This window comes from Vanessa cardui, chromosome 24 (assembly GCF_905220365.1).
Source record: "Vanessa cardui chromosome 24, ilVanCard2.1, whole genome shotgun sequence".
NCBI lineage: Eukaryota > Metazoa > Arthropoda > Insecta > Lepidoptera > Nymphalidae > Vanessa > Vanessa cardui.
Window position 1 is genome coordinate 5,747,999 of NC_061146.1, and position 12,096 is coordinate 5,760,094.

A 12,096-nucleotide genomic window follows, 5' to 3' on the forward strand; every position below is an offset into this window, starting at 1 on the left:
AATTTTTTGAGCATTAATTTCAGCGTCACAACCAACAACCAACTTATCAAGACTCTACAATATCCTATTTATTGAAAACATAGTAACAGTTTTTTTAAAGTATACTCATAAAAATATATATAAATTATTTAATTATTGTTGATTATCAATTGAGTTGTGAATAATGCTATTTTAATGTTTGTAGACAATGGGCAGAGACGTAAAATGCACATTTGGCACCCGCATGGCAATAGATATTCATATGCTAAATGAAATGATATACAGAGAAGTCAAGCACTTCCGTAACTATAAAATATACAGGCCTAATTTTGGATGTAAGTACATACAACAACAACAACAGCAGCCTGTAAATTTCCCACTGTTGGTAACTTATTCCACCACGTATTTCCATGCGGGTTGGTGGAATACACACATGGCAGATTTATATGAAATTAGACACATGCAGGTTTCCTCACGATGTTTTTCTTCACCGCTGAGCAGAAGATAAATTATAAACGCAAATTAATCACAGGAATATTCAGTGGTGATTGCCTGGGTATGACCCCGCAATCATCCGTTATTAAGATCGTTCGAACCTCTGGGTCATCTCGCCTAAGAATACAAGACAATTGTTGTACATTTTTTGAAAATCTGTTCGATAAGTTTACATTCGTTACAGGATTAAGTAGATTTTTTATCCATTTTAACTCTACAGTTAAATTTAATCAGTACAACTAACGATTAAAAATTTTATAAATAAATGTAATTCTGATTACAAAATACATATAATTTACGACCAAAGAGGTAACATAAAAGATGGATTCTTGGGTTTTGGCTCATTAACACTAGTCTACAAGATCAAAAAATTACTCAGCTTTTTTATGACATTATATAATGATATATTTTCCTCAGCAATTCCGGTAACTGGTAAATTCTACGCGGCCCATGATCAGTTAAAAGCAGAATCGAAGGAACAAACCGAGAAAGTTGATAACTACCATCACAACGTCGCTCAGACCAGGGCTAAGGGCCCGCATAGCAAGTATCCCTCGCCGGCCACCGAGAACCAAGTGTACATACCCATTTTTAATAATTCAACCCGAATAGACCAAGTGAAAAGTATTTTTCCACTTGAATACTATCAAGCAACATTACATTCTCCTCAAAGGGAGAACCTTCTCCTCAAAGGGAGAGGAGGCCTTTAGCCCAGCAGTGGGAATTTACAGGCTGTTGTTGTTGTTGAACCAACAATTTTCTGCACGAAAAATCTCGACTGAGGTAGCTAACAGAGGTAGCAAGCATAAAATACGTATGTTGTTGGGCGTCTTAATGAAGGTCACGAAATATTAGCTTGATAGTAATCAAGTGAAAAAATGGACCAGGTATTACTTTTCACTTGGTCAACTAATACAGCTGAAGTTCTTGAGCTGACCTAGAATAGTTTTGATTTTTTCGAAACTTACAGAGCTAAATATAGTCATCATATTAACTAGTTCATTACAAAATCGAAATTTGATTAACATATTTTTTTTTTATAAAAACATCGCAAGCAAAAGATGTAAACTTCTCTTATGGATTTTATTTTAGGTACGGTTGGTATGATAAACCTCTAGTTCCAATGGACCGCAACGATCGTCGATTCTATCATCCAAAGAGGGAAAGCTTACATACCAAGATCGAAATTGTTATCCTTATGTCAAATCCTAAGAACAGAAAATAAATTTACATCTTAGAAATTAAAAAAAAATACCACTGCAGCAAAATACTTAGTCAACAAAGCCGTCTTTAAAATGATTGGATATTAGCAAGCTGGACATATTATGGCGATCGCTGATTGGTCGGTTGCTGTTAAAATTAATTACCATTTGACCGCACCGATCAATCTGATTCGTGAAATATTCCTCTGCATTTAGAACGGCACATCAAGATTAAATAGTGATATTAACCAAAATAATTACAACAGTATATTTAATTGGGGATATGATGTATAATATTAAAAGCATTGATAATTAATTATATTTTTATTGACAATTATTCTGTTGAATCCCTGTCGTTAGTTGCATATTGATTCCAACCCTTCTTAGCTTTCTTTGAGAAATCGCCTTTGTCCAGCGGACGTAGATGAGCAGCGGCAACTCGATCTCTGAAAATGCGTATAAGAATAAGAAAACATATAAAACCTTTTCCTTGATTTTAAATTAGAGTGAGTGAGCCATTGAGTATTTATTCTCTTGCCACAGATAATAGTGGATCTGCTGATGATTAATTATCATGCCACAAATTATAACTCTTGATAATGGGAACCTTCGAAAATTAGGGAAAAATATACATATTGTAAGCTATTTAAAAATAAATATTGTTGGAATAAACAAGCAACATCAGCGGCAAGTCACACAATAACCCTTTAAAAAAAAAGGCGGGAGATTCGTAGTTGACACATTGAGATCGCGAATATAATTATTACGGTGTAATGTGATTATCGATGGTTATTTGTGTTGTAGACTAAATATTTTTCTAATGTGGTAGATTGATTGTTATTTTAAATTAAAGATAATTGTTTTAGAGGTTAACCCACTTCCTATTTCTGGTTCTAAAAATATTATGTACTGTAAAATGTGAAAAAAAAATCAGCAAGGCGGGTAGTCAAATACATTTTGAATGTAAGAAGGGCTAAAGCTTTTAAAAGCTCTGTGTGAATAGATTTACTCTCAATTCGTTTGGGGTTTTGATGGCGAAAGTGATTTAAGGTAAGATTATTGTACTAATTGTAATGTTAATTGTATTAAATAAAATGTACTAATGTTTAAATGTGTTGTGTAAAATAAATAAACTGTATCATGTGTATGTTCTGTTTTATTTTAATATAATAATAATAGTAAAACGTTAACAAGATGTATCTAATCCCATTGTCATATAAATTTTAACTCGTTAGGTACTACCCACTCATGTCTGTTTGAAGGTATCAGACAAAACAAACAGCCATGTCAATTTTATTATATGCATAGATCAGCATTATTTGACATAACATGACATAACTGACATGACAGACATAACTTAGATGTAGCATCGGCACATTCAATAAACCTGATTACTGTTGATTTATACAAGCAATCGAAATAAATATACCAATTCGCTGGGTGCGCGATGACAGCGCCAAATAGTGACTGCAAATACGGTGGCCTCCGAAATGTCAAATGCCCGGCTGTCATTACGACGAGTTATTTACAAGCGAACAATTTTAATTAAATATTTTAATTTATTTTTATTCCAATAAATACTCTAAATTTATATAAGGTAAGTCTTTTTTATTTTTCGTCTAAAATGGCACAATCAATAGATTTCGCTTAGTAGGTACATTACGGATTTTTCATGGCTGTAGTCATGAGAAGTAAGTAAAGAAATAAGCAAATTTCATCGAATAACGCATTTCATGTAAATAGCAGACGATTATTTATGAATGCTTGTTCTCTCAATAATCCATCCTTTTATGTATTTACAGTTAAATATGGCCAAATTAATCATAAAAACTGGATTCCGACCAATCACACACGACATCATTTTCCAACCACAAACAACATTGAAAGGAAAACCATTAGTTTTAGCTCAACATGTGCAAGATGTGAAAGAAATTAAATATGAAGATGCTATGATCCACACCATGTTTATTTACTAAAAACGTAAATCTCGCTAGTAATAAGTGACAGCGTCCGCCACTGAAAGTACCTTTTTTGGCCAAGACGCGCGCTGCGATCGTTTCGTGGTTCCCCCACCTTATACTTCGCACCCAGCGAATAGGTTCTAGCGTCAGCTCACGCAACACACATAAGCAAGTGCACGTAAATCGACGTGTCAAATTGACGAATACATTAGGTCATATGACATTATAAGTTATCACGTTTGTGTAAAGATCATATTCACATAAGTAATAAACATTGATAATTAGGGATAGCGTACTCGATTCGGATGTGATCGGTTTTACAAAGTTTGCAAATGCTACATCTAAGTTGTGTCATATAATAATTGTCTTACGCGAATTCTTCATAAGTCTTCGCCGTGTGAATGGCGTCGCATTTAACTTCGTTCACCCTCCAATATCGTCGATCCTTTTCCACGCTTTCCTTCAGCTGGTTCTCCAAAGCTGTTATATCGTCTTTACTCAGCGGTTTGTCCATTATATAAAGTAATAAGCTAATGTTTTAACACTCGTAAATGTAGCAAATGTACTATCGACTATTAATGACTTTATAAACAATGGCGTTGCTATGGTAATTATTTAGAAATGCCAAGCGAGAAGTTATGATGCATGTTTAGAAATAGATAAAGCCAATAAAAAAATGGTAGAAAAACCTGTATATATTTTTATATTTTTAATGTACCTATACCAATTTAAAATCGTTCGTGCAAAGTAATTTAGTGGTGAGTTATAACAAATATGATAGTGTTCTCGCTTAATGCATCAATACCTTGGAGCATACTACAATTTAAAAAAGCGTGCGATCGGCTGTCAAGGCGGCTTCGGTTTATGTTTTGGCGCCAAGTTTTGACATTTCAGATATATACTACTTGGGTTGGCTTTTGCCGCGAAATTTTGACGTTTCGGATATTTTTTTTTCATAGCGAGATTTTAGTTAATTTTTGTTATTTATTAATTCATTCAAAGTATTAATGTTATTTTTGATGGTTATTATAAAGTCAGATAACTATCCGTCTAATATTTAAAAAAAATCGTGACGTACGGGGAATCTTTGATAGACCTGAGCAAGCAGTTAACGTATCATATCTGCCTTTGTTTATGCTCCCAGATCATTTGACTACCGAATCTCTATGTATATTTCGCATTTGTACCATTCACGCTATTATTTACTAAAACTGCCGCTCCCACGATCTTACAACGCGGCATATACAGTTACTTTCGGATATTATTTAAAACTGTTAATAAATATTTATTCATTTCATACATTCACGCTGCTTAATTATTATTTTTTTTATTTATGTTTTATTGCACCGACACTTTATTCCAATAACCAAAAAATATTGAATTATCGCATAATTAAAAAAAAAAGATTATTTACATTGGAGTTTAATCAATGGAAAATGTTACCCATTAAAACCCCTAGGATGATCATACCAACGCCTTTGCCTCGTGTCGTGCTTGGATAGACACAAAAAAAATTAAAAATATCAGATGACCAATTAGTTTATCATCTTTTTTATAAATTAATTAAGTAAACCGATACTATTATATACTCGTTAAACCTTGGAAACAGTATATCTATACAAATAATTAAAAAAATGCTTTGAATTTTCAATACGGTGTATACGTAACGAATCGTATTAATTTCAATAATCTTCTTAATATTCAATATTTTATCAAAAATTAATAAAGACGATAAGACGACCTCCGTGGTCGAGTGGTGTGTACACCGGTTTTCATGGGTACGCCACTCCGAGGTCCCGGGTTCGATTCCCGGCCGATGTAGATTATCATTAGTTTTCTATGTTGTTTTGGTACTGGGTGTTTGTGGTACCGTCGTTACTTCTAATTTTCCATAACACAAGTGCTCTAGCTACTTACATTGGGATCAGAGTAATGTATGTGATGTTGTCTCATATTAAAATGAAAAATATACATTTAAATAAAACTAATTATAACGGATTTGAATCGCGTATATTAATTATTTTTTAACATCCCGACGTTTCGAGCACTTTACAGTGTGCTGTGAAGAACTTCAAATAGACAAATAGACAAATGTCATCTTAGTCTACCCGTGACCACGAACACTGTAAAGTGCTCGAAACGTCGGGATGTTAAAAAATAATTAATATACGCGATTCAAATCCGTTATAATTAGTTTTATTTAAATGTGTAATAATCGCGAAAATTTAAGACAACATTATGAAAAATATAGGTACCATAATATTATAAAAATTAATATGAAATATCAGATAGGTTAAAATAACTTGGAACCGCTGAATTACGAAAGTACATAATCACTGAGAGTTTATCAAGTTCTGAGCGTTGTTGACTAAAATCTTATAAACTATTACTACGTATAACGCGGCCACTTGATACTTATCGCTCTAAACATGATTACTGAAAATTTCTTATGTCATTGTTTTAAAAATTGACGTATTTACTTATAAACATTAATTATTAGGGATTTCATATTTTAGTGTAAGTTGGAAGACGCGTTAGTGGTAAGTGGTGTCAATGTACTCTAATAAACACTAAACAATCCTTAAATCACCAATACACCACCAATCTTGGGAGCTAAGATGTTATAACCCTTTTGTCTGTATTTAGACTGTCTGACTCACTCACCCTTCAAAATGGAACTCAACAAAATTGAGTACTGCTGAGTACTGCTGTTTGGTGGTAGAATGTCTGAGTCGACGGGTTTGACCAAACACTGACTTCTCTTTCTATCATAAATGATTTGACAATCGAAAGAAGACAGCAATATTTAACTTAACCTTAATTAACATTTGTTAGTAACGCTGTTGAATACTATTTTATAATAAGAGATAGATAAATAAAAATATAACAGAAATAACTTTGATTTGTCCCTTAGTACTTAAGGCTTGAACTGTAATGTTGTACTAAGTAGATAAACAAAAAAAAGCTAGCTAACTAACCACTTAAGAATGATTCCTGTATTGGATCATGTTCTACATGTAAAAAGGTACTAGATTTGTTGCAACCATATTGTCTCTGTAGAAACGAGATGGCCCAGTGGTTAGAACTCGTGCATCGTAACTGATGTTCGTGGGTTCATACCCAAACAAGCACCGCTAAATATTCATGTGTTTATAATAAATCTCGTGCTCATCGGTAAAGGAAAACATCGTGAGCAAACCTGCATGAATCAAATTTCATAGAAATTCTGTCACATGTGTAATCCACCAATCTACATTAGAACAGCGTGGTGGAAATGTTCCAAACCTTCCCTTCAAATGGAGAGGAGGCCTGAACTCAGCAGTGGGAAATTTACAGGCTGTTGTTGTTATTGTTGTATGTCTCTGTATTGGGTCGCATTATACTGAAATGGAACATGAAAGTGCTGGATTTGTTGCAGCCATGTTATACCACAAAGCGTGCCTCCTTTGATTCGCCACGGATTTCCACAAGACCGGCTAATGCCAACATCTCTACAGCTATGAAATTCAAATGCATTATGACCAGAGACAAAATGTATACATGTGAGTTATTATCTATTATTTTAAAGTTATTTAAATGCGTAACCATGCATGATCCTAATGACAATAGAAAAATAGTAGGTTGGTATGTTATCTGTTTATCCATAATAGTCTATGTTTTTAGCGTCCTGGGTAAAAATCTCGAGTAAATAGCTGATATATTTTCCATAAGATCTACAGACGTGTAGATGACATTAAGACAAAAATAAAAAAATAAAATTTTAAAACGTATTGTTAAATGTAAATATTACTCTTTTGGTATAGTTAGTACCTATAAGACATATTTTAGTCATTTAGACCATAAAACCACAATACTATAAAACTGATATTGATAAATTAATTTAATAATTTAACTTTAAATGAATGTGCGAATGAATGTATTTTCGGTTTGTTTTGTTTCACTTCACTTTTGTTGTTGTAGCAAGTAATAGTAATTAATAGTTTCATTAGCATGTAGTGTTTGCTTTTAAATGATTTTACATAATATTTGTATGTATATCATCTAATTGTATATTTATATTAGAATGACAAATGAAAAATCGCTAGCAAACCTAATAAATAAATAAAGAGTCCACAAGATATGCTTTGCCCAGAGTCATTGGTATGGTTAAGCCAGTTTTAAAAAAAAAATCCTTCCATCGCTGAAGTGCCAACAGCCTTCGGAACTAAGATGTTAAGTGAGTGAGTGCTTATACACTGGCTCACTCGCTCTTCAAACCGGAGTACAACGATAATAAATATAGCTGTTTGACTACGTGCGAATATCTGAAAAAGGTCACCCCCTTTTCAAATATTCCCAGCAGCTACTTAGCTACCCAGAAGTACTATTTAATCATTTTATATACTCTATTTTCTATCATTATTTTTGTTACTACAGCCACATATTAACATCTTAGTTCCCAAGGTTGGTGGCACATTGACGATGTAAGGTATAGTTAATATTTCTTACAGCTTCATTGTCTATGGACGATGGTGACACTTACCGTCAGGTGGCCCATATGCTCGTCCGCTAACCTATACCTTAAAAAAATATATAAGCCCTAATATAATTCTCTGATATTGTAATAAAGAAATAATAAATTCATTATATTATATCATTTATAAATTTGCTCTTTGATAAAAATCTCTGCTTAGATATGGACTTAAAATACCGACATAGTCCACTCACTAACTGCACATTGTGTGATGGCGTGTGAATAAGGCGTCCTAATTGTATTATTTGTTCATTTGTTTTTTAGTCTGTGCACACGTTTTTATGTGATCAAACATTAGTTTTGTGGGTTTCTTAATGTAGCTCACATTTAGCTAAAAAATTGCCATTTGATTTATTGCCCCCTACAACTTTAAAAACCTTGCCCTATTGTAGCTGGTAGTGCCGATGTTAGGGTAAGGACATAAGTCGTCAAATTTGAGGGAGCACCGAGGTCTGAAGTCTCCTGCCTCCCATCCTACATACCCTCAATACTCTATGCAAACCGGTAATGGGATACCGGTCATCCCATATTTTCCAAGATTCGTTTTTGACCTTCCCAGGCCGACTCTATATAAAACGGTCGTCAAATGCACTTCTAGCTTGGCTCCTGGAAGGTTAAAGCCAGCCCTAGTAATTGCTACTGTTATAAATTAACTTTACGATTAAAAATATATTATTTTAAATAAATAATAATATTTTAAAATAATATTAAATGTTTCAACAGATCTGCTGGTTATCTATTTCGAATTGAGACGTGGAGATTGTTTTACCAACTATGAATTATTTAGAGGCTTCGATGTTGTTACTTATAACAGCACAGCTACAACAGACACAACAACAACAAATCAACAAAATGTGACGGAAATCAAATCCAGTACAATTTTAAGCACAAGCTCATTCAGTTTCACTACAAGTACAGTAAGTTATTGGATAATTTTACGTATTGCATCAAATCATCAATCGTCAACATCTCATCATCAATCTTCAAATCTGTCATATGACTTTTAACAACAATATTTTTTTAATTGTTGAAATAATTCATAGAATTAGTGCTTAATATTAGTAAAAAATATCACTACAGGAGAAGATAAAGCGATCCTATTTAATAAGTGACAAGTCTAGTATATATTACTAACCGAGCAAACAGCTAATACTTAGTGATCAATTAAAACAGCAACATATTGCGAACTATAAAGTATTCATATCTATCACTAAACTCATATATCACTAAAACATTTCTATTACCAACGTGTAAACGATTATCACTAATGACACCAAACTCGTATAAAACGTACCATTTTGATATTACTGAATACTTGTCCGAACACGACATTATGTAAAGATTAGGAGCTATTGGTCATATTTGTGTTATTTGGACGAATGTGACAAAGAATGCAAATAGCAAACATACATTATTTTCTGTCTATTTTTGGTTTTTTAGTTACACATGGGGTCAAATAAGCCTATTTGTATTGAAGTGTTTACGACACTATGTTGCTAAATATCTGCTTAGTGTTCGGATCATCTATTCGCCCCACGTGCTTATTAGATATATGATATTTAAAAACACGCCTACCAAGATAACTTCATCAATTAACTTTTGCAATGACAATTGAAAAAAACCTGTATTACTAATACTGGTTTGATCTAGTTTAATCCGGTCATATCCGCTATTAAAAACAGTCAATCAGAGTTCAACCTACTTAATTTTTTTTTTTTACATTTTTAGAAAGCACCAACTACATTAAAGTACTTACATACCACTAATACTAAAAACGAAAAGAAATATTCGAATAAAACCTGCTTCGAACAACAGCCCTCAAACATTGGTGCATATGAAGTGCCAACGGAAAAGGATATTGTCCTTTTTACTAAAGATCTCTTCCTAAACTTGTTCGAAACATATAAGAGAGATGCTATGTCACTTCTACGAGACATTAAAGAGGTAATTATGAAAATAATGCAATGTAATGAATTCGTAAGCGACAACAGACTGCATATGGAGTGTTATTTGAATGGAGCAATATTTTTTCTTGCCTGGTTGATCTAATGTCTAGATTATAGAACTGAAAAGTCTGAGGTATTGGAATAAGAATTCGACAAAGCCATAAATAGGATTTAAGGATCAAGGAATTCTTAGTAACAAGTCGAAATTAGGCATTACACATTGTTATGCAAATGAGTTGAAGAAAAAACCTATTTGGTAATAAAAACAATTATATAATATATCTGTAGTTTGGCGACAAATGAGCAAAACAAGAAATAGTTCGATATAATATGTAATATTAAGTTATTTGTAACGATAAACTCATGTCAATTAAGCACTATTAATTAAATAGTCATTAAAAATAAGTTTTTTAATTTTGAAAATTATATTTTCTTACATTTTACTCTCAAATATACTTTGACCCTTAGATATTCAGGGCCGTATTTAGGGGAGGGCAACCGGGGCAACTGTCCTGGGGCCTCCACATGAGAGGGGGCTACAGTTTTCAGCAAGTTAACAAATACTGAGATATAGTCAAATTATAATAATATTAATATTTGATATTTTTAAAGTTACCGATACAAATACGAAACAAATCATAGCTTACTTATTGAAAAAAAAAAACTAATTAATTCATAATAATATAATTATTAGGGTGTTCACGCTTCTGTTTGTCTAGGGCCCTCACTTTTTTGTGGCCCCGGGGCCTCCACACCTTTAAATCCGACTCTGTAGATATTAACAAGAAAACATTTTTTTAATACAGATAACTAGAGGAACAACATCGATCGAGCAAAACTGTAAATACAACAAAACAGCTTACAAGCAATGTGTTAAACGTGTTAGTGTACAAAGTGAAATAATCACTAAGAGTCTCGTCACAACGCTCGAAATGAAGATGGTTGACATAACAGATCTTACAGAGGTAAAAACACTAGAGCCATGAAACCATAAATTAATTTATTTTTGTGTATAAAATAAATTTATAAAATATATAATCTAATACTGACATCAAAGATTCTCGTTAATATTGTATCTGGCAATTAATCTGATATTAAAAAAGAATGTTTTAATAAATTAATTTTAACATTATTAAAATATAACGCAATATTTAAAAGAAATATATGGCTTTTAACCTGGTCCTGGATTTCCTTGGAACCGAGTTAAAAAATCGCTGTACTAGAGGCCTGATATTTATTTTTAAACTAGTCCAGGTTCTCACGGTAGCACTAAACTAAAGTAGATAGACAGATAGTATCGTGGTGTACAGAAATGTTTGATACGTAATTAATACACTAGACAATTTTTTTTACAATTTTGTCAATTTAAGCGGCACATACCTGCCAGGTGACAAGAGTTTTCTGACAATAATTAAATTAACTAAATAAATCTGTTTAAAAAAATCTTAAAAAGCCTATACGTACAGTCGCCGTGGCAGTAAATTTTCTATATAATACAATATAATTGTGGACACTTAATATAAATTATAAAATTAAATTTTACAATGAATTAAAAACTAGATTTTCAAACGTGAATTGTTTATTTTTCAGAACACTATATGCAATTTGTCCGAAATGAAGAAAGATCCAATACCGTTGATTAAACTACTGGCACAAGAGACGACAATGTTAAAATTCGCTCTTCCAGGATTTTTGAGACACTTACACACATGTTCTATACATTGTAACAAGTATGATTTAAATTTTCTATATTTATAATCGCGATTTTCATTCGTAAATATTAATTTCAAAATGAGATTAAATGACCTTATATGTACCTAATAAATTTATTCTGCTTAGATATCAACGCACGGTGAATACAAAAAAACCGTTACGCCGTATGACGGATCAAGATCTCGTGGTAAAGTATTTTTTAACAAAAAAAGAATAATATTCAACTCATAAAAGATTCAAGACGCGCTGTCTAGCAAGAATTCAAATTGTTAAGCTGGGTGCGTTCA

General features: G+C 32.5%; 2 protein-coding genes and 1 pseudogene across 2 annotated transcripts; 2 read left to right on the plus strand and 1 right to left on the minus strand.

Moving 5' to 3' along the window:
* The first annotated feature begins 187 nt into the window (after positions 1–187).
* LOC124540165 (protein FAM183A-like) lies at positions 188–2,128 on the plus strand. The gene is made up of 3 exons (XM_047117622.1): positions 188–314; positions 892–1,051; positions 1,567–2,128. The coding sequence occupies exons 1-3, from the start codon at positions 188–190 to the stop codon at positions 1,697–1,699; spliced, it is 420 nt and encodes a 139-aa protein (XP_046973578.1). The 3' UTR covers positions 1,700–2,128.
* On the minus strand, positions 1,997–4,236 carry LOC124540166 (coiled-coil domain-containing protein 103). The gene is made up of 2 exons (XM_047117623.1): positions 4,009–4,236; positions 1,997–2,122 (listed from the first exon to the last, which is right to left on the minus strand). The coding sequence occupies exons 1-2, from the start codon at positions 4,149–4,151 to the stop codon at positions 2,011–2,013; spliced, it is 255 nt and encodes an 84-aa protein (XP_046973579.1). The 5' UTR covers positions 4,152–4,236; the 3' UTR covers positions 1,997–2,010.
* Positions 4,237–7,846: 3,610 nt separating this feature from the next.
* On the plus strand, positions 7,847–12,063 carry LOC124540240 (annotated as a pseudogene).
* The last annotated feature ends 33 nt before the right edge of the window (positions 12,064–12,096 follow it).

Excerpts from the sequence above, each read along its gene's own strand:
- LOC124540166 (XM_047117623.1), bottom strand. The coding sequence starts at position 4,151 with ATGGACAAACCGCTGAGTAAAGACGATATAACAGCTTTGGAGAACCAG. Across the intron at positions 2,123-4,008 it reads AAGACTTATGAAGAATTCGC|AGATCGAGTTGCCGCTGCTC; the intron begins GTAAGACAATTA and ends ACGCATTTTCAG.
- LOC124540165 (XM_047117622.1), top strand. The coding sequence starts at position 188 with ATGGGCAGAGACGTAAAATGCACATTTGGCACCCGCATGGCAATAGAT. Across the intron at positions 315-891 it reads ATACAGGCCTAATTTTGGAT|CAATTCCGGTAACTGGTAAA; the intron begins GTAAGTACATAC and ends TATTTTCCTCAG. Across the intron at positions 1,052-1,566 it reads CCGGCCACCGAGAACCAAGT|GTACGGTTGGTATGATAAAC; the intron begins GTACATACCCAT and ends ATTTTATTTTAG.